The 14,419-nt window shown below is 50.3% G+C and overlaps 1 protein-coding gene across 4 annotated transcripts in view; it reads right to left on the reverse strand.

Moving 5' to 3' along the window:
• Window positions 1–1,070: 1,070 nt before the first annotated feature.
• LOC129855515 (cAMP-specific 3',5'-cyclic phosphodiesterase 4B-like) overlaps window positions 1,071–14,419 on the reverse strand; it is a 303,941-nt gene continuing 290,592 nt past the window's right edge. For 3 of the 4 annotated variants that reach the window (XM_055923263.1, XM_055923264.1, XM_055923265.1), the window contains 7 exons: window positions 8,724–8,817; window positions 4,955–5,244; window positions 4,643–4,807; window positions 3,834–3,933; window positions 3,428–3,705; window positions 2,527–2,709; window positions 1,071–2,420 (listed from right to left, as the gene is read on the reverse strand). In XM_055923263.1, coding sequence (XP_055779238.1) covers window positions 2,007–2,420; window positions 2,527–2,709; window positions 3,428–3,705; window positions 3,834–3,933; window positions 4,643–4,807; window positions 4,955–5,244; window positions 8,724–8,817 — 1,524 coding nt within the window. In that variant the 3' untranslated portion in view covers window positions 1,071–2,006. Of the gene's footprint in view, window positions 2,421–2,526; window positions 2,710–3,427; window positions 3,706–3,833; window positions 3,934–4,642; window positions 4,808–4,954; window positions 5,245–8,723; window positions 8,818–9,531; window positions 10,055–14,419 lie in introns of those variants that run through there. The other variant, XM_055923266.1, reaches the window with a different exon arrangement.

Consider the following 14,419-nt stretch of genomic DNA (forward strand, 5'->3'; position numbering starts at 1 on the left):
GTGGAGTCAGGTCAGGCCAGATGGCAAAGGCTAGACGGACGCACACGCACTCACTCTCACAAACACACTTTCTGACACTCGTACACACACACACACACACACACACACACACACACACACACACACACACACACACACACACACACACACACACACACACACACACACACACACACACACACTCATTGACACACACGATTGCCATGTAAGTCTGCTGGAGTGAGGGTATAGTCAATAAGGCAGTTGAAGTACCTTTGAGTATGTCAGTAAACCTAAGGGAACAATGGAGGATTGGTGATATCTGAAAACTAGTCATGGAGACCTATAAGGGAAGATCTACCTAGCAGATTTTCAGGCGTGGATGGTTTTAATGCTGACCCAAAGATACAGTGAATTATACTGTCCGGGGGCTTTTTGGTTTGGTATCTCTGTCACGTAATCTCTAGATACCCTTCTGTGGGGTTATCATCCTCTTGTTCTCAAAATAAGCATTTTTCTCCGCTGCTTTTGTTTTTGCAGCAGACACTCTACAGTTTGTTAAGTGCCAAATCTATTCTAAAGATTACATCTAACGGATCAAATCCCGATAAACTCCCCGGGCCGGCCAGGAAATGTGATACAGTTAGCGGGAAGGGAAGAGAAAAAAAAGAATGGTTTCGATTGACGTCAATGGGCAGACGCAGCACCTCCTTCTGTTATTCCCTTTTTTGGTGGAGGAAGAAATAGCTGACCTGATTGTTTTAGGGGTCAGATTCACAGAGCCAGGGGTTTGTAAAAAAACAAACATGTGAATAATAACACAGCTAACCAAGGTGTGACTGGGCTTCTACACAGGCAGCCGCCTAGCCACCTTTCATCATCTGGTCGGGTCCTAAATCTACAGTGCCGGGGGGGTATTTTGTTGATTTGTTACAGCATCAGAACCAGTTGGGTTCTGGAATCATTTGGTCGAATAGGATTAATACACAAGGGCAGGATACCTTGAGATGGAGCTAGAAATATCCTTCTAACTTGAAGTCTGAGTATTATCAGGATTTGAGCCATGAGGGTAGTGGGGGGGGGGCGGGGGGGGGGGGGGGGGGGGGGGTTCATTCAAGGAGAATGTGGGGAAGCAGGTTAAAAGGGGAGAAATGGGTCTAATTGTTTTTTTTTTAGTTATAGTGATCTATCTGCCTACCGTTCATCTACAGTGAGGTCAGACACATGAAGCAACAATGTAACATGTAACATGAATCATGATTTCCATAGAGAAGCATATATGTTGTGCTCGGATTGAAATGGTATCTTATTATGAGATGTCTTGTTTTAAGTATTTGATGAGTTTGTCCAAGAATTGTTTGTCTAAGTTAGTTTGATTTCTTCTATTGCCCAATACTAGTAAGGAAGACTGTTCTCTTTGTCTGAGATATAAAAAGAATTTTGCTCTTGAGCTTTCGGGTAACTCTTTAGAAAAATAAAATAAAATCACGTACATACTAAAGTGTGTTCAATAAATTAAAAAAAGGATTAAAAAGACAATAGTAAAAAAGGCACAGAAAAGTGTTTTGACAAATGGTACAGGAAAAAAGTAAACAGTTTTCTCGCTCTATACAAACACACGTCCATCAGTCAGTAGTTTAAATGCTACCTCTTGACATCCCATTTTCGTAAAAAAGTCACAAGGTACAAAACTTCTCTCAGTAGTAGTGTCAACATTTCAGATGCCAGTCTGGATGGAAAAACAACCGTTTCCCAGATTGGCCCAAGTCCTTCATTTCCTCGAGGCCTGTCCGTTCCGTCAGGTCCAAAATGTTTGCAGCATTTTTCCTGAGAACTTTGTAGCCGCCCCACTGAAACTGTCCCTCTGTCGCCGGCTCCTAACGCAAGTGCAAGGATAGGGTGGGGTTAAACTGACACCCCATCCGGGCTCAAACTAAGCCCATCGTGGGCTTGTTAAAATGCACAGCTGCAGGATTTCTCCTGTTTAAAACATGAAACCAACCACCTTCGCGGTGCAGCAGAGCCCATTATGTGTCTGTGGGTGATGCATCGTGGGTAATGATCTCTATGGACGACGTGGGCTCCATGGATTCCTCGGGGTCCTGACAGTCCGAGTAGTCTACCGGAGACCGAGACGCCTCCCCCAGACTATCCTCTTCCTCCTCCTCATCCCCCTGGCTCTGTTCATCTTTCTCTGTACCCTCAGAGTCCTCTTCCTCCAGGGTGAGTTCAAACTGGAACTTGTCTCCCCCCTGACCCCCTTCGCCTCCCTCCTGATCCCCCTGCTCTGTGGTCCAAGGAGGAGAGGGGCTCTGGGGGATCATGCTCTGGTACCAGTTCCTGTTGTCCTCCAGAGTGTCCAGAATGTCCTGGGCGTCAGGGTGAACCAGGTCAGCCCAAGTCTCCCACAGAGGGTGGACAATGTAATCTATGAAGCCCACCTGGTGAGAGGAAAGGGGACAAAGGGGTGAGTCAGGAGTCAGTGAGTGTATATGCTTGAATGCTATGTGTGTGTGTGTGTGTGTGTATCTGTGTCTAATATCATACCTGGCTTTTCTCTACTGAAGCGGTGTGTTTGTCACACATAGGGCTGATCTCCATGCCTCTCTCCCTCTCTCTGTCTCCCTGGTGAAAGAACTCATCCATGATGCGGTCGGTCCACTGACGGTAGAGCTCCAGAGACTTGGTAGGGTTACTCAGATCTGCACAGTGGACCATGTTCCTCAGAACCTGATGAAGAGAAGAACTGTTAGAGAGGGAGAAGTAGGAGGGAGTGATATGGAGTGATAGGGGGGAAAGAGAGGCGAAGAAAGATTGAGGCAATGAACAGGGTTGGAGAGAGGGAGGAGGCAGATGAAGATGAAGTGAAGAAGCAGAGGTCATCCCAGTGGGAGGCTATCTTTAAAAAAAAAAAATTCGCCCCAATTTCATGGTATCCAATTGGTAGTTACAGTCTTGTCTCATCTCTGCAACTCTCGTACGGACTCGGGAGAGGCGAAGGTCGAGAACCGTGCATCCTCCGAAACACAACCCAGCCAAGCCGCACTGCTTCTTGACACGCCCCCTTAACCCGGAAGCCAACCGCACCAATGTGTCGGAGGAAACATCGTACACCGACCTTTTCAGTGTACATTGAGCCCGGCCCGCCACAGAAGTCACTAGTGCGCAATGGGACAAGAACATCCCTGCTGTCCAAACCCTCCCTTAACCCGGACGACACTGGGCCAATTATGCGCCGCCCCATGGGTCTGGACTTGAACCAGGATCTGTAGTGGCACAGCTAGCACTATGATGCAGTGCCTTAGACCACTGTGCCACTAGGGAGGCCAGTGGGAGGCTACCTTAATGTTTCTGTAAGTCCAGACACTAATTAGAGCTATTACAATACAAATAGGGAGAGGAGAAGGGTCTCAAACAGACAGAACAACGATGACGGAGATAAACCCACCTGTATTCTGTCGGTGTAGTTGTCCAGCAGCAGGACCCCAGAGCTGGTCACCTTCTTGGTCTCCACCATGGTCTTCAGGTCAGCTAACAGACTCATGTGCTTGGACATGTCAGTGGCCAGGACCATGTCGATGACCATCTTCCTCAGACTCTGCCTCTGCTTCTTGGTCAGGTTCTGGAAGATGTCACAGTTGTCCTCCTGGAGCAGCTTGAAGCCCACAGCCAGGTGGTGGTTCTCTAAGACAGACTCATCGTTGTACATCAGGGCCAGCTCAGAGTCTGGGGAAGATAAAGGAGAGTGAGTCACTTGGTCAACACTACATTGATGAATATGGATATAGCTATACATGATCTATATATTATTCCCAGTAGAAGTACGCAGTAACAGGTGTAGGAGAGAGACCCACTGGTATTGATCAGGAACTGGTTGGACACCCCCGGGTGGTCGACATCATGGATGGCTGCAGCAAAGATGGCCGCCAAGATCTCCAGATCGCTGAAGACCGCCTGTGTGAAAGAGAGAGAGCGAAAAACTCAAAACAACAGCCACAGAGAACAGCTCATCTCAGTGCAGCCCACTCTCATTGATTCCCATGGCTCGGTGTGCGCTATCGCTAACAGCCAACGTCGCGGAAAACACTGTGCGGGCCAACATTAGCGAGATGGCTAGCTTATGTTAACCTCGTTTCTGTCTCTCTATAGGCACTCAGCCACCATAAACATGATGGATGGAGGGATGGGGTGAGTGTATAAAAAGACGAGAGCGGCTTGTGACGCGTTGAGGGCTGGGTCATGCTGTTAGACTGCGTCATGGATGAGGTTCCACTGTATTTATAGAAGCACGGAGGGAAAGGAGCTGTGAGAACGAACAGATTGTGTGGCGGGAAGGAGAGAGAGAGAGGTGGGTGGGGGGGGGGGGGGGGCAAGGAGAGAGGGAGAAAAGGAATGGTTTATGTCTAGAGGTTGAGGGAAGATGACTTTGGGAGCATGCTCGGGAAGGTGTTCAAGTTTGAACTTAAAAACCCGGGGAAGATTTACAATAGGACTCGTAGGTTGGGGCGAGAGTACGGCGAGCGCACACTAAGGCGGAGGTCAATGAGCTCAGATGGGTGTGGGATTGGGGTGAGTTGGTGAAGCAACGGTAGGGTGTGGGTCTCTGATTTTTTTCCCCGAGGGATGTGTCGACGTAAGCAAGAGCCTAGCATCGTTGGCTTACGTCGAGGGCAGGGGTTGAGAGCAGGATGTGTGTGGACTGGGCCACGTCTGCCGCGTGGAGGCTGTTGTGGTAGGCCACGTCTCCATGGTAGTGGTCCTCCAGGGTCATCATGTACGCCACAAACGTCTCCGTCGGGATCTTAAACGTCTTCAGCAGGTCTCTCTCCTACAGGGGACACGAGGATATGAGTCAGTACTGTTTTCGGTACAAAACGTACAGCTGTAACATATTGTGTGTGTTCGTGCGCGCCTGGCATGCATATGTGTGCATGTGGGTGTGTGTGCGCGTGTGTAGGAGCCAGTTATAACGTACCTGGAAGATGGCGTACATGATACAGGTGAGCGGTCTATGTTCGGAGTACTCGGACACGGTAAAGATGTTCAACCCCCACTTATTCAGATCCTCCAGTTCCTTGGAGAGCATGTCCTCCTTGTCCGTCTTGACCCCGAAACGTGAGATGGAGGAGCTGGAGAGGGAGGGTCCGTGAGCGACCTTCTTCACTCCACTGATCTGAGTCATCATCAGCTGCTGCTTCTTCTTCTTCTCCCGGCCGGCCTTCTCCTTGGGCGTCACCGACGGCATGTCCATGTCGTTCTGTTTGTCTGGAGAGAAGAGAGCGAGAGAACAGGAGGGGGGGGTTTAGGACACTCCGTGTCATTCTGTACGTGTTTGTGCGTGTGCGTGTGCACAGAGAGAAGGACGAAAAGGGAGCGAGGTGACCCGTTCACTTTCACTTCCCCGCCAGAGAACATTCGGGTTTAGTGAGGTCATTGCAATGAACTCTGACTGCGCTGCTGCGTAGACTGCCTGTGAACCGGGTCCCAGGTGCACTGGTCTGGATGCACCTGCACAGGCTAAAAGGAAAGAATAGACTCATTCATCCATCTCGTTCTCCTTCCTCCCTCACCCTCTGGATCTCCTGCTACGTCCCCTCTGTAAAGCAATCTCTCTGTAGTCCTTTCTCTCCCCTGTTCGGCTCCTGCTCCCTTGACTCAAAAGGTCATACGTTGATAATACCACAGAGACAATCCCATTGAGAAGCAAAGGGGTAAAGAAGGTACAGAATGTTCCACATGCACCTCTCCCAGAGGTGTTTTACATCTCTAAGGCAAGGGAGGGGGTGCTGTGCCCGCTCCCACCTAGTGGTCTTAACCCCACATGTATGAGATATCACATGATCTAGTGGTGTGGTATATAGCTCTTTACTCTACAGTATACGCCCCCTCCTCTGCAGTCAACCCTCTCATAGCTGAACTATCCTGCCTCCCTCCGCTGAGAGTTATTCAATTACCACTGCTGTAATTCAAATAATCACTGTCACTCTACCCCCCCCCCCCCCACCCTCTCTCTCTCCACCCTCTCTCACTCTCTCCTTCAGTCATTATAGAGAATGGGCGATTAAGCATGCTGTAACGTGACGCGTGGGAAACAGGGGAAAAGCAACACACTGGTCCTGTAATTCATTATCACCATCATTATCACCAGTGAAGCGATGTCTACTAGCTGCTCAGACACGCCACTGAGCCCACTCTCCTATTCCCATACACACAGAATGGACCAGAACTCTGTGAATAGAAGGGGAAGTAGGTTGTGGTCATAGATATAGAATGTTGTTCTATTTTTCAATGGGTTTTATATGGACCCTCACATAATAGTCTGTCTGTCTGTCTGTCTGTCTGTCTGTCTGTCTGTCTGTCTGTCTGTCTGTCTGTCTGTCTGTCGGAAGTGGTTTATCTAATTCACCGTTTTCAATGCAGGTGGAGTGTTGACATGACCTCTTTCCCCTGAGGCCCAGACTAGACTGTCACGCCTCTCTCTCCCATCTCTCGCTCCCCCTCTCTCTCTCACACATTTATTCTTCTGAAATGCTGAATCCCCTCCAGCCCGTTCCATATTATGCTCCCATTGAATGTCAGATGCCAGAGCGAGAAAGAGAGAGATCAGGAGAGAGAGAGAGAGAGAGAGAGCATGCGTGTGGGTGGATTTGGGCTTTTAAATCCCCTTAATGAGTTCTGCCTGGCTGTTGCCGTGGTAGCGAGCTGGACAGAGCCCTGTCCGTCAGGTTGTTAGGGGATGAGTGGAGTGGACAGCTGTGGAGGAGAGGAGCCAGTGCACGTGAAAGGACCTACCGCACACACCATCATCTCCAACCCACAATCCCTCAGGGATGAGCTGCCCAATATGATGCACTCACTTAAAGGGATCGACCAGAGGATTAACGCGGCGTCCCAGGATAACTTTACAATATGAACGACAACATGGGTGGAACATGATGTCTGTGTGTGTTGTAGAGAGGGAGACTTGAATAAGGCGGCCATAAATGTCAACCATTTTATCCCCTTGCTTTTGTTTTTTCTATATATATTTTTTATGACCCTCTTTTTCTCCCCAATTTCGTGGTATCCAATTGGTAGTTACAGTCTTGTCTCATCGCTGCGACTCTAGTACGGACTCGGGAGAGGCGAAGGTCGAGAGCCGTGCCTCTCGAAACACAAGCCGCACTGCTTCTTGACACAATGCCCACTTAACCCGGAAGCCAGCCGCGATGGGACAAGGACATGCCTGCCGGCCAAACCCTCCCCTAACCTGGACGACCCTGGGCCAACTGTGCGCCGCCCCACGGGTATCCCAGTCCTGGCCGGCTGCGACAGAGCCTGGACTCGAACCCAGAATCTCTAGTGGCACAGCTAGCTAGCACTGCGATGCAGTGCCTTAGACCACTGCGCCCCTCGGGAGACCCTGCCTTCGTCTTCTAAAGAAACAATGAACTGTAACATAATTATACATATCATCCCAGTCAGTGGTGAGCTCAGGACAAACTACCAGCTGTATGTCTCCCAGTGCTTTCCTCTGCTTCTCTTTCCCATATTAACATGGAGCCAACCAGCTCCAGCTCTAACCCACTCCTACGGCTCCATCCCACAGGGAACTATGGAGCGGTAGAAAGGTAGAAACTCCCATCGGTGTCTGATGTACGCACTAACTTGCTCAGGCATGAAGAGATGGAGGGAGCGAGGGAGGATGGGGGCAAAGAAAGCGAGAGACACATTAACATGGGGATGAGTCACTGAATGGGCTGCTCAGTTTTCATGAGGGGGTTCCACCGGGTCCCTCCATCTCTCCCCATTTCCCCCCTCCCAATCTCTCCCCCATCTTCTATAGCTCAGACGCTGCAGTGGGAGAATCCATCCACTTTCGACTAGATAGGACTGGATTCGGATGGCGGCGCATCACACATGGTACAGGACATACGCAGATAGATAGCACGCCACGGACGACCGTATTGTCCTTTCTCTTCAATCACACTGTGTCCCAAAAGGCACCCTATTCCGTATGTAGCGCACTATATAATGAACAGGGTGCATTTTGGGAGGCATCCACAGAGTCACGACTGGAACCTCCAACTACCCCTCTCTCTCTCTCTCTCTCTCTCTCTCTCTCGATCTGTCTATCCACCGGCTCTGATGTTGCCTAGAAATCTCAGCTGTCAATCAACCAGCAGCAGAGGCACCTCACTATGAAGTGCGTCGCCAGCGAACCATCTCAAAGCTTCGAGCTTTTCCTCTCTGATTTAGTTTGAATAGGCATTTAGAGTGACGGGACGTGTCATAAACATATCAACCAGAGTCGATGCAGTGTTTTACAGTATACGCCAGCAACAAGCAGACAGCCAGCCACAGTCAGACTCAGACAAAATGGAGGGAGAACCCCACAGACACACTGCGGTATACTGCACACATATCTGCATTTGTGTGGGTGTATTAAAATGTGTTTTAAGAAGTCTGTAAGAAGTGGGTGGGAACAATCAGGCATCAAAAGCAAATACATTTACCTAATGCAGGGTTTCCAAAACTCGGTCCTGGGGACCCCAAGTGGTGCACGTTTTGGTTTTTGCCCTAACACTACACAGCTGATTCAAATCATCAACTAATCATCAAGCTTTGATCATTTGAATCAGCTGTGTAGTGTTAGGGCAACAACCAAAATGTGCAGCCCTTGGGGTCCCCAGGATCGAGTGTGTGAAACGCTGACCAAAGGAGTGTGTGTGTGTGTATATATGTGTTTGTGATCAGGGCTTTACCTAGGAAGGTGTTGGAGATGAACTCGGACACCTGGTTGCCGGAGCGACTCATCTCTGATAGGTGTGTCAGCTCCCGATTCAACATTCTCTTGAACTGGGAAGAAAAGAGGGGGAAAAGGTCAGGATCCTGGAAACTACTGGGAAACCTGGAAGAAATGATGGCGCTGGAAGATTCCATGGAAAAAAACATGGTCACTGGTGATTACTGTATGCTCAGTCAGGCTTTATACAAACATTAAACAAAATCTCGAAACAAATCTCGAGATGTTACACAGAATCAGCACAAAAGGGAGTTGGAAAATAACAATTTGAACAACTCAAACCCCTTGAGCATCATATTATACAGTGCAGATTCATCTGGTTTCACGTTCATGGTTTATGGTTCATATTGCAAGGGGAAATCCTGCAAATCTGCAATGTATAAAACCCTGCATTATTATACAGCCTATGAGGAAAACCGTGCATACGACACAGGATCTGCATGGGATTGTGGGGAAGCACCACCACTGCAGCAGCATCTGCCTGTGACTGTTATTCAGAAAGAGAAAGAGAGAGAGATCCCTATCCACAGCAACACTATTCTGTTCTGAAGAGCTGCAGGCAAGATGGAGACTCAGCTCAGCTAGATAACACCAGTTCTGTTCTATCAGATCGCACGGCCATCACACTGGATAGAACACGACCACAACCCAACCACACAGCTGATAGAACACAGACACCACCAAAATACTAGTACAGCTCAAACACCAAAACACAGTGTAATGTCATGTTATCCCAAGCAGCAGTGAGCTAATGGCACAAAACACACCTTAATGTAACCCCAAGACACAGATAACAGGTAGTTCACTTCAGGCATTTTGGAACCCGTTTTCCCCTCCCTACAGGACAGAGAGCCAGCAGCAGCAACGGCCGTAGCAGTACTGTAATCCACCGCGGTAAAATAGAGCGAGGCAGATGAACGGGATTCCTTTAGTGCTCAAAAAAAAAAGAATCCCCCTCTTCTCTCCTCTTCTCTGCTCCCTTGGTGTTGTGGCTCAACGGCTAATAGAACAGCTCGATAAAGATGACTGGTCGCGTTCTCTCTCAGCAGACGTCTCAGTGAGGGTCTCCATGTCTAGGTAAGAAGAGAGGGGAGCAGGCTAGGTGTTGTAGCCAGGGTAAGGAGCTCCGTCTTGGGCTAGGAGATCCACAGAGCTGGGCGGCAGCTGGAGCGATGGAGTTATGAGCTAGATCTGAGCTAGGGGGGGGGGGGGGGATTCTGAGCACTGCTGAAAAATAGACAAGGGGAGGAGGGAAGAAACACTGTGATGGAGAGAGGACTAGGAGAGGAAAAAAACGAAAAGCACTGCGATGCTCATCTGACTGGAGGGGGGGGGGGGGGTTCCTCTGCTGTATTCATCTAACTCCACTGCTCTCTCACTGCTACAGCTCCCTCCCTCCATTTCTCTCTCTCGCCCCCCCCCCCCCTTTCTCTGTCTCTTCTCCCCCTGCTTTTAGTCTACCATCCCCAGCAACATGCTGCACACAGCACACATGATTTGACAGAAAGCGGAGCAAAGCAGAGCGGAGGGGGGGAGCCCCCAGCAGCACAGCCCGGCAGTGGGGAGGGGTGGGAATGGGAGCCAGGGATACAGGAGCTCTCTTCTCCTCTATCCTCCTCTCCTCTCTTCCCCCTCCTCTCCTCTGCAGCCCAGCCACTGCAGATAACCCACTTCCCTCCTCCCTGACATAAGCAAGGATGAGGAAAGCCTCTCTTTCTTATCTGTCTGCCAGAGGACCACAGACTAGTTCTGCCATTCAGCCATTTTTAATACAGTATTTGAGGGAGGCATGGGGGACGCATGTATAAATGTACCTTACGCAGTAGTGGGGGAAATGAGAAGGAAGGGCACATTTTCTCTCTTTCTATTGCCTTCCATGTGTCAGCAGGACCACAGTGGCTGTTCATTATCCACAGCCCATAATAACATTAGAGGTTGTCAGGGTATCCGTGGCAGGCTATTTTTACACAACCGCGGAGCGAGAGAAAAGCGAGAGAAAACACCAAAGAGAGAGAATGGTAGATAATTGCATCCTTCACCAATTTGGGTTGACATCAGATCAGCCCCCAACTCTCTCTCTCTCTCTCTCCCTCTTTCCTCCACTCTGTCCGTGTACGCCAATTACCAGAACATCCCGACGCCATGGCAACAGTGTCACGTGACCAGAGAGAGTGGTGCGGCTGGCTGGCTGGTGGCTGTTTCAGCGAGAGGTTTCCCCCTCCGAACACCAGCGAGGCAGCCCAGCCGTCACGAGGACACACCAGTGGTTCAACTGCTGAGTGAAAAGCACTAGTTCCTCCCCTCTCTCATTCCACCTCTCCCTCACTCTCAGCCACTTACATGTCAATTTCTCTCCCTGTTGCCACTTCCCAACAGTGTCATTCATCTTGGTGTCTCGCCTCTCTCTCTCCTACGATCAATGGGGTTGGCTGCCCTTGGAGGAGCAGATGTAAACAAACAAACAGACGGGCAAAGGCCGGAGGCCATCCGCCAAAAATGGGCCGTCAGCTATCATTTCAACCGACTGTGTAATTGGGACGCTTGTCATTTGAAATGGAACCAGGCCTATTCAGGAGACTTCAATATAGTTTCAGTTTTCTTTCCTCCTCGGGCTAGGTTTCTCAATGCTTGTTGTGAAACAATCCCCCAGTACGGCGCGAGGATTATCCGCGATTGTGAAACTGAGTGTTCTCATGTAAGCGCTCGTCTGTAGGCAACGGCAAGCGAAACCTTCCCAGGAGTCTCCGACGGAGACGGAGTACTGCGCTGGGAATGACGAGGCGAGAGATCAAAGCGTCCAGATGATCCTCCCGTGGCAGAGACGGGCGAACCAGAGGAAGGGAGGAGGGTGGCGGAAATGAAAATGAGAAGAAGCCCTCGTTATATAATACACTGCATAAGGCATAGCATGAGGACGATAACAGCGGGGGATGTCTGTGCGAGGTGGTGGAGAAAGGAACAACCACAGCTAAAACGACGACACTGCCGTCTCTGCCGCTCATCAGGACTCAACAACAGCTCTGCTGAACACACAGCACAGCATGTGTCACATCCCTGTACCATACACACACCCCAGCCCATATACACACCCTAGCCCATATACACACCCTAGCCCATATACACACCCCAGCCCATAAACACACCCCAGCCCATAAACACACCCCAGCTCATAAACACACCCCAGCCCATAAACACACCCCAGCCCATAAACACACCCCAGCCCATAAACACACCCCAGCCCATAAACACACCCCAGCCCATATACACACCCCAGCCCATAAACACACCCCAGCCCATATACACACCCCAGCCCATAAACACACCCCAGCCCATAAACACACCCCAGCCCATAAACACACCCCAGCCCATAAACACACCCCAGCCCATAAACACACCCTAGCCCATAAACACACCCCAGCCCATAAACACACCCTAGCCCATAAACACACCCTAGCCCATAAACACACCCCAGCCCATAAACACACCCTAGCCCATAAACACACCCCAGCCCATAAACACACCCCAGCCCATATACACACCCCAGCCCATAAACACACCCCAGCCCATAAACACACCCCAGCCCATATACACACCCCAGCCCATATACACACCCCAGCCCATAAACACACCCCAGCCCATAAACACACCCCAGCCCATAAACACACCCCAGCCCATAAACACACCCCAGCTCATAAACACACCCCAGCCCATAAACACACCCCAGCCCATAAACACACCCCAGCCCATAAACACACCCCAGCCCATATACACACCCCAGCCCATAAACACACCCCAGCCCATATACACACCCCAGCCCATAAACACACCCCAGCCCATATACACACCCCAGCCCATAAACACACCCCAGCCCATAAACACACCCCAGCCCATAAACACACCCTAGCCCATAAACACACCCCAGCCCATAAACACACCCCAGCCCATAAACACACCCCAGCCCATAAACACACCCCAGCCCATAAACACACCCCAGCCCATAAACACACCCTAGCCCATAAACACACCCCAGCCCATAAACACACCCCAGCCCATAAACACACCCCAGCCCATAAACACACCCCAGCCCATAAACACACCCCAGCCCATAAACACACCCCAGCCCATAAACACACCCCAGCCCATAAACACACCCCAGCCCATAAACACACCCCAGCCCATAAACACACCCCAGCCCATAAACACACCCCAGCCCATAAACACACCCCAGCCCATAAACACACCCCAGCCCATAAACACACCCTAGCCCATAAACACACCCCAGCCCATAAACACACCCCAGCCCATAAACACACCCTAGCCCATAAACACACCCCAGCCCATAAACACACCCCAGCCCATAAACACACCCCAGCCCATAAACACACCCCAGCCCATAAACACACCCCAGCCCATAAACACACCCTAGCCCATAAACACACCCCAGCCCATAAACACACCCCAGCCCATAAACACACCCCAGCCCATAAACACACCCTAGCCCATAAACACACCCCAGCCCATAAACACACCCCAGCCCATAAACACACCCCAGCCCATAAACACACCCCAGCCCATAAACACACCCCAGCCCATAAACACACCCCAGCCCATAAACACACCCCAGCCCATAAACACACCCTAGCCCATAAACACACCCCAGCCCATAAACACACCCCAGCCCATAAACACACCCCAGCCCATAAACACACCCCAGCCCATACAGCCCTCAGTGTGCTGCATCCCTACTGCATCTCTCCCCCTCCTCCCCTCTCTCTCAGTGTTGATCTGTTTAGGTATCCCCCACCCAAGGTTGTCTCTATGAATCTCTATGAGCTGACTGTAAATGAGAATGATGTTAATATTTGATGAGCTGAGTGTTGATGCTTCATTCAGATATGCTGTGGCCTGACACAGAAGCTCACCGTGAGAGAATGGGCTCAGAGAGGTCTGTCGGAAGCTCTCTCTCTCTCTCTCTCTCTCTACTCTAATCTTCGGTCTCTCACCCCCTGCCTCCCTCCCCTCTAGCCGCAGGGGGTGGGGGAGATCCAGCAGGGAGCTGCTGTGTTTCCCAGAAGCCTTTGCAGCAGAGCCAGTATAGAACTGAATGGTGATGGCATTTCGTTGTGAAAAAAGTCCCTCCATTCAGATTTGATCCTATAGGACAGGACACAGTGGAGAGCAGTCAGGCATACAGACAGGCAGGCATACAATCAAGCAAACAGACAGACAGACAGACAGACAGACAATCAAGCAGACACAGACAGACAGACAGACAGACAGACAGACAGACAGACAGACAGGCAGGCAGGCAGGCAGGCAGGCAGGCAGGCAGGCAGGCAGGCAGGCAGGCAGGAAGACAGGAAGACCGGCAGACAGGGATGTACAGGACAGTGCATGTGGCATCTTTTGAAATTACTTGAGTTTATAACACCACTGATGGCCACAGAGGATCTCCAAACTCAAACTCAAAATGTAATTAATGTCCTCTTTCCGCCACTAGTGGACACTGTGTCTCATATTGTCAGCTGAACAGACTAACAGTTAGTCCACTGCTTAACTCCTGACGGACTTCTCAGCTAAGGTAACATTGTTGAATTTAACACCACTTCCATAGAAGTGAAAATATGACTCTTGCTCAAGATGGGGAATTTGTAG

Source organism: Salvelinus fontinalis, chromosome 5, assembly GCF_029448725.1.
Source record: "Salvelinus fontinalis isolate EN_2023a chromosome 5, ASM2944872v1, whole genome shotgun sequence".
Taxonomy (NCBI): domain Eukaryota; kingdom Metazoa; phylum Chordata; class Actinopteri; order Salmoniformes; family Salmonidae; genus Salvelinus; species Salvelinus fontinalis.